Here is a 15,235-nt window from a genome sequence, read left to right as displayed (position 1 = left end):
TCATCATCTGTGAATCAGAGTATATCCTCATTATGTTGTCTTCTAGTAATTAATAATCTTTAAATGCTATACTCTTACCAACAGTCTCCCTAACAAACTAAGGAGTAGTTCAGCAGCTGGCCACTCAGGCTTATTGACTGTTGAAAGAAGGTCTTGAACAAAATTTTCAAAAAGTGGTCTGTAATCTTCTTCACCTTGCTTACTACCACATCTAGTCAAAGAAAAACAATGAAAAAGATGTTAATTTACATAATGTTTGTAATTTTGTTAAAGAGAGATTCCCCTGTCCCTGCATATAGTAACAACGTATATAAGAGTACATTAAATAATATGAGGTCTAAACAAACAAACACAACCTATTTTGTAAATTACATTTTGCATCAGTTATAAAGAATATTAACTGATATTATCATTACTCTCGAAGTTATAACTCTTAAATTTTTTTTTCTATAGTTATCATTAATTCTCATAAAGCTTGAGTAACCTTTTTCCATAAACTTTGCTTTAGAAGTAGAATGCATCAAACTTTTGTAAATAAAAATTCTAGAAATCCAACAATACAGTACTTAAATTCTGGCGGTGTAACAGAAACAAATTCAAATATTTTTAGATTTTTAGCTCTCTTCCTCATTTTAAAAGTTCAAGTGTATTCAAGGTTTTGGTTATGGCAGGAAACTCGAATAACCTTATTCCTATATGGAACACTCCAAACTACGGAAAATAAAAACCACACCATTAATCTTACTTACTTTTTAAGGAAGATGGAAAGAAAGTTTTGGGCTGTTCTCATAGCTGTTTCATAAGAGTTAGTAATGACAACATCTTGATCAACCTAGAATGAAAAATTAAATTTATAAAGATAGAAGAAATAATAAATAAATGAGGCCAGCTGCTACTGCCATGCCACACTTTACAGAGATAATACAATCGAGTATTTAGATATGCTTCTTAACAAAATGGAGGAGCTAAAATTGGCAGACTAAACACATTTAAAAACATCACAAAGACATAGAAATGGTAGTGTTCATTTAAGTTTATTAAAATAATAATTCACGTAACTAAGAAATATACTATCAAGTAGTTTTTTAAAAATCATGATCATCATAACAAGAAGGAATGGAGTCAAAATACACAAACTATTTTTCATAATTGGAGATAATATAGTTCAGTGTTTGGATATTTGCCAGTATACCAGCTAAAACAGATAAATAATTCAATCATCAAAGAATACAGCAATTTCAAAGTTTATAAAACCACTATAACATAAACAAAAATTTGAACCTTTCAGTAGAAATTTAAAGATTAAGATACAAAAAGGCAGTCTACAGCTGAATCGATAAATACAGGAATGGGGTTAATCAGTAACAGTAACCAGAAAACTACAAAAAGAACATGTAGACCTTCGCAGTAACTATAATTAGAGCGATCAGAATACAGGAATGCAAATGCAACTATCACTGGGGTGAAAATATGGATAGCTTTCAGTAAAGTCAATGCATATAGCTTGTAATAATCTTGCTTCTAAGCACCTTAAAGAGACTCTTAGCTTTAGGTTATGATGGAATTGTTGTGTGTCAAACTCCAGGCAAAAAGAATCTAACAAAAAATGCTGATTAAAAAAATTAGCCATAAATATTAGTCACTATAATGTATGTGTAAATAATAAAATAAAACAAGCCTCTTCAAATCTCTCTATAAAAACAGAAGAAATAAACATATTCATGACAACAGTCACCAATGATCGAAAGGGAAGGTTAGATTCATCTAACCTGGAATGGAGAAAAACAAAGAGCCTCAATATTTTGAGCTACTTTGTTAATTTTGTGTGGAACATATGCTCTGCTTATACTACAGATCAATTATTCTTGTTTCTTTAGAATTTAAGTCAAACAATATAATCTAGAACTGGACATTGCAACACACAGCTTTAATCTTAGTTCTGGGGAGGTAAAGATTTCCTTGAGTTTAAGGCTAGCCTGGTCTATAGAGTGGGTTCCGGGTCAGGCAAAGCTACACTGTGAGACCCATCTCAAAAACAAAAGACGAACAAACCATCCCACAGATTCTAAAAATAAGTACTGACATAATGTATAAAACCAAAAGCAAACCTCACGTGTTATTTACTCATCAGAGAATATGAAGTCAGGTCCCATGTAAATTCCATATTAATTATATATATGCAAAGTAAATAAATGAAAAAAATTAAATGTACTCACATAGACACCGACTCTAATATTTACTCTGACATTCCATTCTCATTTGAGTTTTAAGCTGGTATAATGAGCCTGCTGGGTGTTGTCATGATATATGTGCTTTATGGTATATAGATTAAAAGTCAGAAAGAGAACTCATTTTCTGAGTTCTGTGTAATGCTCTAAAGAAACCTGAAACCCAGTCATAAATCCCTAATTAAGCATTTCAGTTTTAGAATTATGAAAAATGAAGGTGTCTCCAATCATTAAAGTACAAAGTTATAAAACCTTTATTTCCTTACTTTCTTGTTTGAGTCTTCTTCTGAATTAGGGTCCTTCTCTGATGATGGTAAATGAACTACACACTGAATAAGTTGTAAAACTAGAGCTGTAACCATCTGAATATACATAGGCTCTCCATCCACATCACTACTATTTAACCTTTAATAAAGAAGAAACAATTTCAGTCACTGAGTATGAAGGTCATCACATTTTATATGATCCATTACCACCTGATAGTTTCAATATGCTTTCTTTACCATCCATTAGTGCTCTATGTGGCCTCCAGGGTTTGGAATCAGGTTATCATGCTTGGTGGCAAGTGCTTTTACCCACTAAGGCATTTTGTCAATTCTCAATTCTCAATTATCTGTGCTAGAGCATGAGGTCTGTGACACTGATTACATAAACTCAATTTCCAAGTGTTTTTGTTCTATAGATACTGTAGAAATGTAAAAATTCATTTGTATGTTGAACACTCTTCTTCAGTTGAACAGATATTTATCAATGCACACTTATTTCAAAATATAAAAAAGATAAAAATAATTATTTTATGGAATCAACCAAAAAAATAACACTCCCTCCTTACCAGGCCAATGCATTTAACCATCAGGAATAATATAACTTATAATGTTGATGATTACTTATGACAACAAACAATAAAGTTGACTATAGCAGTGATTAACTCATTTATGAAGGTGCTTAGCAATTAAATAATATTTAGTCTGTGTCCGTTCTCTATGTTACTTTCTTTAAAGTAATTTATTTTCATGTGTATTGGTATTGACATTCTGCCTGAATATACACCTGTGTATCAAGCACGTGTCTGGTGCCTTTATATATGTATGGGTGTTTTGTGTGCATGTATATTTGTGCACCATGTGCATGCCTGATGCCTTGCAGAAGCCAGAGAGGGTGTTAAATCCCCTGAAACCAGGGTTTCAGATGGTTGTGAGCAATCATTTAAGTGATGGGAATCAAATGTGGAATCCTTTTCTGGAGGAGTAGCCAATGCTATTAACTGCTGAGCAAGCTCTTCTATATTGTTCTTAAAGCCATCTTTCAGCTCTCTAAAATACTACTGAATAGTTTAACACTGTCTAAGAGATTAAGTTCAACTTTCTTATTACTGCTCATAAAGTCCTTTTAAAACTGTCTCACGTCTTCTGAACCACATTTCTTAACATTTTTCATGTAACCTTTTTTTGACCTCTAGTGCTTAGAAATAATTTTGTTGTTGCAGATGAACGGAGAGATTGTGTTAGGAGTGCTCCTAAGCACATGTAAAGCACAGGGCAGCGCTGGACATGAAGACATTAACTGGTCCAAATGTTAATAGTGCTTAAACTGCCTCCAATCCTTTTATTTCAGGACCAATTAATTTCTTTAAGTCTCCTAATATGCTTTATTACTTCACAAGTCCAAGCTACCTATGCAGTTCTGATTGAAGTCCTTTGTTCATATAATCATTAAAAGATAATCCAGACAGAAGTGATGAAAAGTAAATATATGAGTTAAAATATAGCAGAGTTCTTCACTGTAGTTAAATTCTACTATAGTTACCTGAAATTCCTTAAACTTCTCTTGCTAGTTGGTAATCTTGCAAGTGAAGTAAAAATTTCTTCCAATATTAACTGCCTATGCTTTTCATATCTTGAGAATACCTGTTTAGTAATTATAAAATTACAAATTAAACTTACTATGGCAGAAAACAAAGGTATTATTATAAAATAAGGATAAAGATTTGTATTATCTGAAGAGAAACCAGAGCATACATGCTATTCAGAATAAAAATGTTTTCAACATGTTAAGCATTAACAACCTAAAGAAATATGTTCAAATTTTGTTATTAATTATCTAAGTGAGAGAGTATAAAGTTTTGTTTAGAGGATATGATACTTTGGACAGGTAAGTAAGACAAGATTTAAGAGATTAGAAATCATTCTGGCTTTAACCGTAATATTAAAGTAAGTTTTTTTTAAAATTCAATAAAAACAATCAATGAAAGTAAATCCTCAGTGAATGAAATCTAATAGGAGTAAAATTATCCTTATTTTGAAATAAACCTAATGGAAAACAGAAATGTGTCATAATTTTTGGAAGTTTAGAGCAAGTGAGGACAATCTTATTTCATTCGTGGGAAACTGAAATTATGAAGTGATTATACTTACTGCAGTGACTAACTTAATGGCACACAGTTGTAATTCACTGACATTTTCCACAAAAAATGGTGTTATTCCCATTGATGAAACCTGAAATTCAAGATCAATGATTTAGTCTTTGTCTCTAAGTTGACTTCACTAACATTGTACCTTAGTATATTCTAACAGTCATATTTCAAAACATCCAGAAGCATTTTTTCTGTGACCTAATTAGCATATTTCCTTCTATAGTTTTCTCAATCATATTAAATAATTTGCTGCAATTTCTCTAGTCTCTACATTTTAAACTTAATATTATAGGAGTTTAAGGATCAAAAACCATTTTATTTTCAGGGATGAAAATATCCCAACTTTAAAAAAAATTAACTTATTTTTCATAGACATTTAATGACCTTTATGTAGTTATTCTTCCCTATTCAGCTCAGGATGCTGCCTTTAAAATGCCAAGGAATCTACTTCTTCAATTTACATATGAAATTCTCTGAATGGGTATGTTAGTGTTTGTGTTGGTATTTCTACAGAGTGACCAAGATTACACTACACTGAAAAAGATTTTGTTGTGTCCAGAAATTTATAAAATGCTTCATAAAAACAAAATCAAAGAAACCAAACTCACCTGAAGAATCGTCGTGTCTGTAAGAAGCTGTATCTCTAGCAATTCTGATAAGCTGCTAACAATGTCACACACTTTGTTATAAAGCATTACTATTACTCTCTGCTTATGAGTAGAACATTTAGCCCTCTTGGCCTTTGAACTTAATAACCCTCCTAAAATAAAAAAAAATTCAAGATAAGAGAAACATTAACTTTCAACATCCTTCCATGGACGTTACTAGCACTATCTTCTAAACTGAAAGAGCACAAACATTTCAGGGTGCTGCATAAAAATACAGCAACAGCTAACGATGAGCATTAACTAAAAGACGACATCATTCCTCAGTAGTACTGTGCTGGAACATTCTCGTAACTCATTTATGGCACACTGCAGCGGTTACTGTACTGAATTTTTACCCCCCAATCAAGCAGGATAGTAAGATTATATTTCTCCTTTACATTACTTGGAATTATTAGACAGTAAGTACTAAAATGAGGGGATGCACATTCAACCATTTCACTGATTATACAATGCAGGCTATGATAAGAGTATACTCTTATCTTGAATCAACTCATTTTGCAGATAAATATTATTTTGAGCTAAATTAGAAGGTATATGGAACCAAAAACTATTATTATCTGGATTTTTTTTCTCTAACTGGAAAAAAAATTACTTCAATTATAAATATTGGTTGAGTATCACTTGTTTAAAGTTTTTCAGATTTTATAATACAAGCACAGATTCTACCACTTGAATATTTTTAATCTAAAAGTCATAAACTCTGGAAAGGCAAAGCTTTTCCTGCACCATGCTAGTCCTTGCAGCTTTTAAAGATTCACTTCAAATGTATGTGTACATATGTATATGCCGTGTGTCTGGGAGCCCGCAGAGGTTAGAAGAGGGCCTTAGATCCTACTGAACTGAGGGAAGAGTGGTAACTGCAAGGTGCCCAGTATGGGTCCTGGGAACCAAATTTAGTTTTCTAGAACAGAAAACACTCAACTGCTGAGCCATTTCTCTAGGCCCTCAAAGAGTTTTCAGACTTCAAAGCATTTTGGATTTTCTTTTTCTTTTTTTTTTTTTTGCATTTTGGATTTTCAACCTATAGATGCTAAAGTATTGTAATAGTTATTAAAGATTTTACATTCCAGTCAAATACAAAAATCAAAATCAATGTTCATTATAATATACATAATTTATTAATTTGGGCCAATTAAAATCATTGTATTCTAGTTTTCTAGTATTCTGAATTTTCACCTCACACTGAAAATTCACAATGGATAATTCTTATAGTATGCTAAAAAAAAAAAAAAAACAAAAAAAAAAACAAAAAACAAACAAACAAAAAAAAACACTCCACAAAGAAATAAAAGGGGAAACTAACCTCCATGTGGATCTAATCTGTAAACAGGGTCATACTGGGGATAGAGTGTGTTCTGTAAATGAAATTTAGTGTACTGTATAACTCTTTCAATTACATCTTCAATGTACACAGCTTTTGGCATGTTAGGAGATGTCATAATGTTGATAGTTGTAAGACAGGCATCTGCTGACTTTGTAACTCTCTCCATAATAAGGTCTCTCCACAGTCTTTCTTCTTCTTCAGTATCATTATTCTATAAAACAGATCATTGTTAATAAAGTGGAATAAAAGATACATACAGGTTTATAATATTAACTAAAAAAGATATATGCTTTTCATTGGTGGGAGGAACAATCTAGTATCTACAACTTTTTCAGAATAGTCTAGAACCATGTCTAGAACAAAGTACAAATAATGTATCCCTACAGCCAAGATTAAAATAATGCTTTTTGAGATAAGATCTCACTCTATAGCCCAGGCTGGCCCAAAATTGTCCAAGATGACCATGAACTTGTTGCTTCTGTCTCCTGAGTACTGGGGTTATAGGCATGCACCACCATGCTTGACTTAGGCAAGATTTTTGTTCATTATTTTTGTGTTGTTTTTGCTATTGTTTCAGCACTTTCAAATATTTCTTTCTATTGTATCACTAGATGATACTCCAATGGCAAAGCCATAGTTACCTTTATCTTTTGTGTGTTTCATCCAGATCTAAGATTTTAACTTAAACGATACTAAACATAAATTAATTTTGTGACTTGGGTATAAACATGATAATTAAGCTACTTGAGCACAAAGAAAGAATTAACAGGTATAGAGCTTTTATTAAAAAGTAGTAAAATGTTACTGACTTATTATTCCTAATACCTGTCTTTATTTGTTTATAAATAAGGTCTCATTATGCATCTCTGACAAGCCTGAAACTTGGTATGTAGTCTAGGCTGGCTTTGAACTGTCCCCGAGTGCTTCCATGCCCAGCCAAGTATCTTTCTTTTTTTAAAAGATTTATTTATTTATTTTATGTATTTGTGCTCTATCTGCATGTACACCTGCATGCCAGAAGGAGACATCATATCACATTATAGATGATTGTGAACCACCATGTGGTTGACTGGGAACTAAACTCCTGACCTCTAGAAGTGCAGCCAGTGCTCTTAGCCACTGAGCCATCTCTTTAGCCCTCAAATATCTTTTTTTTTTTTAAACACTAATTTTGAAACAGATTGAAAAGTAAATATACACAAAGCTGGTGGTATAGCTCTATGGTAGAAATGTGAACTTGATTCAGTCTCCAGGACTTCCTCCTCTATCTTCAAATTAGAAAGTGCAGTATGGCAATGCTTGCCCGTAATTCTAGGCCTTGGTAAGTTAAAACAGGAGGGTACTGTGTTTAAAGGCAAGTCTGGGCTACACAGCAAGTTTCAGTCCTGTCTGGGTTACACATCAAGATTCCCGTCCCAAAAACATTAGACTAGAGATATGCAAAGTACTTATGATCTGTCATTTTCTAAAACGGATGCTTTAGCAATTGATACAAGTCTTCCTTTTACTGTACACATTAGCAACTCGACATTACAATAAGGATGGATTGCTTTAGGCTTGCCAGAGTGTAAATCTTTCCATCACATTCTTTTTTTAAAACGAAATACAAACTTTATAGGAGTTCTTCTGAGTTTCGTCTGTGCAATTCACGCTCTATCACGTAACTACACTGCAATCACAGACTTCTTCTCTTCATTAAAATTTCTTGGTAAAGTGTCTTCCCCTTTTCCTATCTTCAAACACCTTGATTCAAAAACTGGTTAAAGATGTAGCACAGAGGATACAGTGTTCTGTTCAATACACGATACTGATTACATATACTCTCTTACTCTCTATCAAACAAAAATGCAAAATAAAAGTCCCTTCTTTGACTAGTTAAAAAGGGCACTAAATATAGATCAAATGAGCACATGCCTGCAATCCCATCACTCAGGAGGCGTGAACTAGAGAATGGAGAGTTCAAGGCCAACCTGGTTTATATGATACTCTTGTTTTAAAAAAAAAAAAATCATCAACAACAAAATCAGTTTGTCTAGTTATACTTAATAATCCAGAGAACATCACATTATTTTTCTATAGATTTTTTTATTTCATGAAGATCACAGGGAATCCTAAACAGTCTATAATAATTTTCTCATGAGACAAAAGTTTAGTGCATGTATTAAAGATAGACTTGTACATACATAGTCTATGAGAGAAGTACATATGTATCAAAAGTACTAAATAAGTGCTATTGCTTACTTGAGAATAGGTTTTTTAATGTTTTAGACACTTCAACAATAAATACACTACTTTTGTTATCAAGCCTGTTTTAAAGACAGAATATCCTTACATAGCCAAAACCAGCCTACAACTTGTCATCCTCTTGCCTCAGACTCCCAACTGATGGTATTCTAGACACATATCACAACATTATCCCCTTAGGCTTTTAAAAATGAAGTTAGCTTAAAACTTTCCACAAATTCTTATAGCTTCTATTACTTGCCTATCAGTATCTGTTTGCATTCACTGATGTTAAAAACGCCAAGGTGAGAGCACATGTGGTTTGTCAAGTGTACTACAACGGTAGGTAGATTACAGTCTACAACTGTAATCACATTGCATCTACTTTGATAGGATCAAGTTTAGATGCAGAAATCGGTAATTGATATCTATTTAGTTATAATGCCCTACTGTTTTAAGCACTTTGCAAAGTTATGATTCAATGTGTTAGCTATAGAAAGTTCCATTTGTCTTTGTTGTTCTTTGTGACAACTCTTTTTTGCACGTGTGTATACATGTTTGTGTGGAAAAGGGACAAGTGCATGTACGCCTGCCTAAAGTTGATGTCTTCCTTGATCATTCTCCATTTTACTTACATGAAGCAAGGTCTCTTGCTGAACCCAAAGTTTGCAAAATCTAGTTTCATTTGCCAGCTTACTAGGAATGTCCATCTCTCCTCCCAAGAGGAAATTACAGGCAGTCAGTCATGTTTGCCTGGCTTTTATGCTGATTCTGGGGTCACACTCTGGTTCTCACGTTTGTGAGGCAAGAACTATCTACTGAGCCATCTCCCCAGCCCTATGGTAACACTGTAAGTCAACAACTTACAGTAATATCAATAAACATAAAATTCTAGTAGAAATGTTAATGAGTGTAATTAGTAACATGTGGTAACAAACTTAAACAAAAGCTTGAATTTTCTGAGTAAATAAGGAGTTGTTTATGAAAAAACTGTATGCATCAAAGTGCTAATTAGCTTTCACTGTCAATCTGAAACATCCTAGAGAAACCTGAGAAGAAAGTCTCAATTAAGCAATTGTCTTTTATCATGTTGGTGTAGACATATCAGTAAGGGATAGTCTTGATTATTAACTGATGTACGACTCGGCCCACTGTGGGCACCACTTCTAGGCAGGTAGTCCTTGGCTGTAAATGAAAAAAAGCTGGCTAAGCAAGAGCCTGTGAGTTAAGTCAGTAAGCAGTACTCCTTCATGGTCTCTGCCTTTAGTTTCTGTTATGACTTCCTCCAATGATGATGGACTGTGACTTGAAGTACAAGATGAAATAAACCCTTTCCTCCCCACTAAGTTGGTTTTGGTCAGAGTATTTTTTATCAAACCAACATAAAGAAAACTAGGGCATTCAACAATATCAGGTGTAAAATTATTAATACAGGTCTTACACTTACATGATTTAACAAAGTGGAAAGCTTTGATCCATCCTGAATATTCTTCTCCAATATATTTAGGACTTTCACAGTTTTGTCAGTTGAAAGCTAAAAGGAAATACAAGTTGTTTTATCATTCATTGGTAAAATTTCGAATCACTCAAGAAACAAATCTAAATATTTGTTTTCTTCAGGCTGTGGAAGATGAAGTTTGCTCTTTAGAACCTCTACTCAATTCTGACCTAAAAGAGTTAATCATCTCTTTGTAAAGACAGATAATTGAACATGAAGTCAGCATGCGTGCATGTGCATGGTTCACAGCTCAACACTTATGCCATCTAGCTGGGCAAGACTGGGTTTATTCTGATGGCTTTTCCCTTTGGTCTTTGGCAAGGACCAAAGTGATTCAAAATGCACATGGAAACACACATACAAATGAAAGAGTTTTATCCAGGATTTTCTTACCATCCAGTGCTAAACATTAACCTGCAGGTTTGAAAATTCAAGACAGGAGAAAAGAAATCTAAGTACTTTGAACACCAACTATGAAACTGTGAGTGACAAAGCGAGAAATGTGGAAGGGCAGTGGTGGTGCACACCTTTAATCCCAGCACTAAGGAGAGAGAGGCACATGGATCTCTGAGTTCAAGACCAGTTTGGTCTAGAGTGAATTTTAGGACAGCCAGGGTTACACAGAGAAACCTTGTCTTGAAAAACCAAAAAATTAGGAACGTAAAGTAACGTTCTATTCACTGAATAGTATTTTTCAAGGTTTCTAGCATGCTGGCAGCACATAAACAAGCCAGAAAAGTCAAGCAGATTCAAAAAGAAATTAGCATTGTTTCTAGCTTGGTAACTTATGCTGGCTTACAAAAGACTGTTCCTCAGCATACTGCTTTAAATTATCTTGGAACATTAAAACAGATTTTTTGATAAAACGTCTAGATTTAGTCAGTAGTTAATAAATTTGCCTTCTGAAAGAGAAATATCAGCTGCATGTACTTACCAAACTTATAAAAAAATTAATGACTAAGGCTGGTACTGGTATCTCAAAAAAATGTTGAAATGGTCATACGTACAAAATTAATCAATATGTCTTTATATATATTACCAATACAACCTAGAAGCCCATTAATTCTTTCCTTTTAGATTCATTTATTTTTATTTATGTGTATCAGTGTTTTCTTGTGAAGAGGGCGCTGGATTTCCCTGAAAATGAGTAACAGAGGCTGAACTGCCATATGTGTGCTAGGAACCAAGCAGAGGCCCGCTGCAAGAATACTGAATGTTCTTAATGGCTGAGCCATCTCTCTAGCCCCACCTCTAAAATTTTAAGTTATTTATTTTTAAACAGATAAATTCTTGGTTCACTATAACGGAATTTCTAGCTTGAAAAGTCAATTTCATGGTTCCCCCGATTATTTGGAAAGTAGGTAATATTATTTGAAAAGTAGGTAATACCTTAGCAGTAAAAAAAAAAAAAAGTAATTGACCTTGAAGTTCAATACCGGGCCTCACTCATGGAAGGAGAGAACAAGTTGCCTGCCCTATGACCTCTACACTCATGCCACAGAGTATATGGATGTCCCCTGACCACACACAAAATAACAAACAAAAAAGGTAATTTAAAAATTAAAAACAAAACAACTACCAAAGTATTTTCCAGGCCATGTTAAAATTATGAAATTGAAAAACTAAGTAAATAGCCTTAAGGCATGTAGAATCAATTCCAATGTGAAGATAATTGTTACTAACTCTTACTAGTCTAGAAGGAATGTAGATTATAGACCAGGAAACTTAAAGACTAGAGACTGGTCATAAGAGGACTGTATCTGTATATACAGTCGGGCAGTTATTTAGAGGGTCAATGGTAGATGATAAATGCAATGGAAGGCTACCTCTTGATGTTGCTGTAACGGACAGAAGTTAGTATCACACCAGAAATAATTTGCTGTTCCATCAGTGGAATGAGATACCTTATTAACACAGAGCTTCTAGGAAAGAGGAATGACCAAAGCCTACAGCAATGATACTATAAATGTAACAGCAACTAACCAAACATTGCCACATTCTATTAGCACTGGAAATCATGTTGCTTTTACAATCCTAAGGGACTAAAGCAATGACAAAGAAAACTTTAGTTACCTCTACACTAAATAATGTAAATATTTGACAAAGTGAATCACAGTCCATGCTTCTATCAATGCATACATAATTTTGTTTAGAATAACCTGTAACCTCCTTTGGTAATAGATTTTTCTAAGACATAATTTATTTAGCTCTTAGATGATAATCATGAGTTTTCTTTTCAATATGTACTACTAACTTTGTAATTTACCCTGAAAACTTTAAATTAATTTCACATGCCATATACTAGAAAAATTTTACTTTATATTAGAAAAAAAGTTTTACTTTGCTGAGATACCTTGTCCATTATACCCATGGCTTTAATTTTAGCAGATTCACTCCCAAGTTCATTAAGCTGATGTTTTCCTAAGAGCAGTTCCTGAGGAATTTCATCATCATCACCTGAAAAATCAAGCCAATCAAAAACAGTTATGTTAAAGAAATAGCTAAAACTGCTAAGTTAATGAGCTTTTTAAATAAAATTCTGATCACTTATATATAAAAAAAAAAAAACCTTAAACAGTTTAAGAGGGTGCTGTAAATCTCATATAAGGTATAACTAACAGAGAAACTAGAGTTCTAAAAGGGGAAGACAGGCAGTTATCCTGTCTTTACTATTGTAACAGTGTTGACACTTGTCAATCATGCTCTCTGCCTCAGGGGCTGACCTGGATGAACTAAATCAACAATCTCTCATGCCCTCTGGCTTTTCTGTGGGTTCAGCCAGGAGGGTGACTGTTAGATCACAGAGGAGAGAGAGGTCAGGCTATTTCTATCCTCATTCTATCCTTCAAAGTTTTCTCCACTGCACTCATCCAAAAAGTACTGCTTTTTTAAAGGTAGGATATAAGTTTTTCTTACGGAGGGAGTTTTGAATAATTCTTTTAATTCACTTAATTCTTTTGGGGAAAAGGGTAATAAACAGCTCCATGACTATTAACCCTTAAGTTCTGGCACTATCTTGCCCAATATTTATAATTACTTTTTTTGATAATTTATTTAATTTTATTTTATGTGCATTAGTGTGAAGGTGTCAGATCCCTTGGAATTGGCTGTATAGACAATTGTGGGTGCTGGGAATTGAACCTGGGTCCTTTGGAAGAGAAGACAGTGCTCTTAATCACTGAACCATCTCTCCAACCCCTTATAATTACTTTTTTTAAAAATAATTATCTCTTTGGTAAATAATTCTTCTCCACAATATCCTAATTTGAGTTTCTGTTTTTGTGATTCTAAATTATATAGAAGACAATTTCTTAGCATAGAATTAAAGTTTTTGAAATGATGAAGCAGATATTCTAAATAATTCGAATAATGATACTTATACTTCTCAAAACTGTAAAAAAAAGTCAATACACCTTTTAAAAGTAACCTCCTATCAAAATATTGGAATCTGTATAGCTGTCACATACACACTAGTGCAGGTGGTATATGATGCCTTAGATAGGTCAAGCAATATATTCTTCTTTTTTCTTCTTTTGTTTTTTCAAGACATGTTTTTTTTTCTGGGCAGCCCTGGCCGTCCTAGAATTTGTTCTGTAGATTAGGCTGGCCTCCACCTCAGAGATCTGCCTGCCTCTGCCTCTTAAGTGCTGGGATTAAAGGCATGCACCACCATGCCTGGCTCAATCAAATGTTCTAATAAGTATTTTTAACATATGCTGTTATATTTACAGATATAATTTTTACATCTTAACAAACTAAATAAATATAACAATAGCTATCCTATGTTTTAGCTGGTGTTCTACTTTACAAATTGGATCCTCTAGGTTATATCCATACATGGTCCTTGGTTGAATGTCAGTCTCAGAAAAGACCCTGTGCCCAGATATATTTGGTCCTTGTGGAGCTCCTATCCTTTCCCCATCAGACTAACTCCCCTTCTTTCTTATGATTCCCTGTACTCTGCCAAAGGTTTGGTCATGAGTCTTTGCTTTGAAAACACTGCTAGTTAGAGTCTTTCAGATGCGCTCAGTAGACTCCTGTCATACGTTCAATGCACATCCCATCTGTCTTTCTAAACGAGGATTGATCATCTTAACCCATGTCCACTCAATTGATTATCTTTTTTAGGTGTATAGATTTCATTATGTTTATCATATCTTATAGGTCTATATAAGTGAGTATATCCCATGTTTGTCTTTCTCCTTCTGGGATATTTCACTCAGAATGATCTTTTCTAGATCCCACCATTTGCCTGCAAATTTCATGATTTCCTCCTTTTTGATTGCTGAGTAGTATTCCATTGTATAAAAATACCACAATTTCTGTACCCATTCCACCGTTGATGGACATCTGGGTTGTTTCCAGGTTCTGGCTATTACAAATAGAGCTGCTATCCTAGAACCTCCACTCAGATGTAGCCTGTGGTAGCTCAGTAACCAATTGGTTTCCCAAAGTGAGGGGAACAGGGACTATTTCTAACAGGAACTCAATGACTGGCTCTTTGGTCTCCCCACCCCCGAAGGGAGGAGCAGTCCTGTTAGGCCACAGAGGAGGGCTTTGCAGCCAGTCCTGAAGATACCTGATAAAACAGGATCAGATGAATGGGGAGGAGGTCCCCCCTATCAGTGGACTTGGAAAGGGGCATGGTGGAGATGAGGGAGGGAGGGAGGGACTGGGAGGGAATGAGGGATCGGGACACGGCTGGGATACAGAGTTAATAAAATGTAACTGATAAAAAAAATAAAAAAAAATTATTTAAAAAAACAAACAAACAAACAAATTGGATCCTCTGTTCTTTATACCAAAGGTTCAGGTCATGTTTTTTTATACCTAATATCCTTATACCTAATATATATAATATCCTTATATAGTTGACCACTT

At 34.0% G+C, this 15,235-nt stretch overlaps 1 protein-coding gene across 2 annotated transcripts in view; it reads right to left on the bottom strand.

Moving 5' to 3' along the window:
• The window catches only part of Nipbl (NIPBL cohesin loading factor), a 169,056-nt gene that overhangs the window by 43,336 nt on the left and 110,485 nt on the right, over positions 1-15,235 (bottom strand). For both annotated transcript variants that reach the window (XM_060380491.1, XM_060380492.1), the window contains exons 15-23: positions 12,708-12,811; positions 10,304-10,390; positions 6,613-6,844; positions 5,250-5,401; positions 4,643-4,723; positions 4,035-4,135; positions 2,495-2,633; positions 750-832; positions 79-211 (exon numbers count right to left, since the gene is read on the bottom strand). In XM_060380491.1, coding sequence (XP_060236474.1) covers positions 79-211; positions 750-832; positions 2,495-2,633; positions 4,035-4,135; positions 4,643-4,723; positions 5,250-5,401; positions 6,613-6,844; positions 10,304-10,390; positions 12,708-12,811 — 1,112 coding nt within the window. The remainder of the gene's footprint in view (positions 1-78; positions 212-749; positions 833-2,494; positions 2,634-4,034; positions 4,136-4,642; positions 4,724-5,249; positions 5,402-6,612; positions 6,845-10,303; positions 10,391-12,707; positions 12,812-15,235) is intronic.

This window comes from Meriones unguiculatus, chromosome 3 (assembly GCF_030254825.1).
Source record: "Meriones unguiculatus strain TT.TT164.6M chromosome 3, Bangor_MerUng_6.1, whole genome shotgun sequence".
Lineage (NCBI taxonomy): Eukaryota > Metazoa > Chordata > Mammalia > Rodentia > Muridae > Meriones > Meriones unguiculatus.
This window is presented reverse-complemented; position numbering and strand designations above follow the sequence as displayed.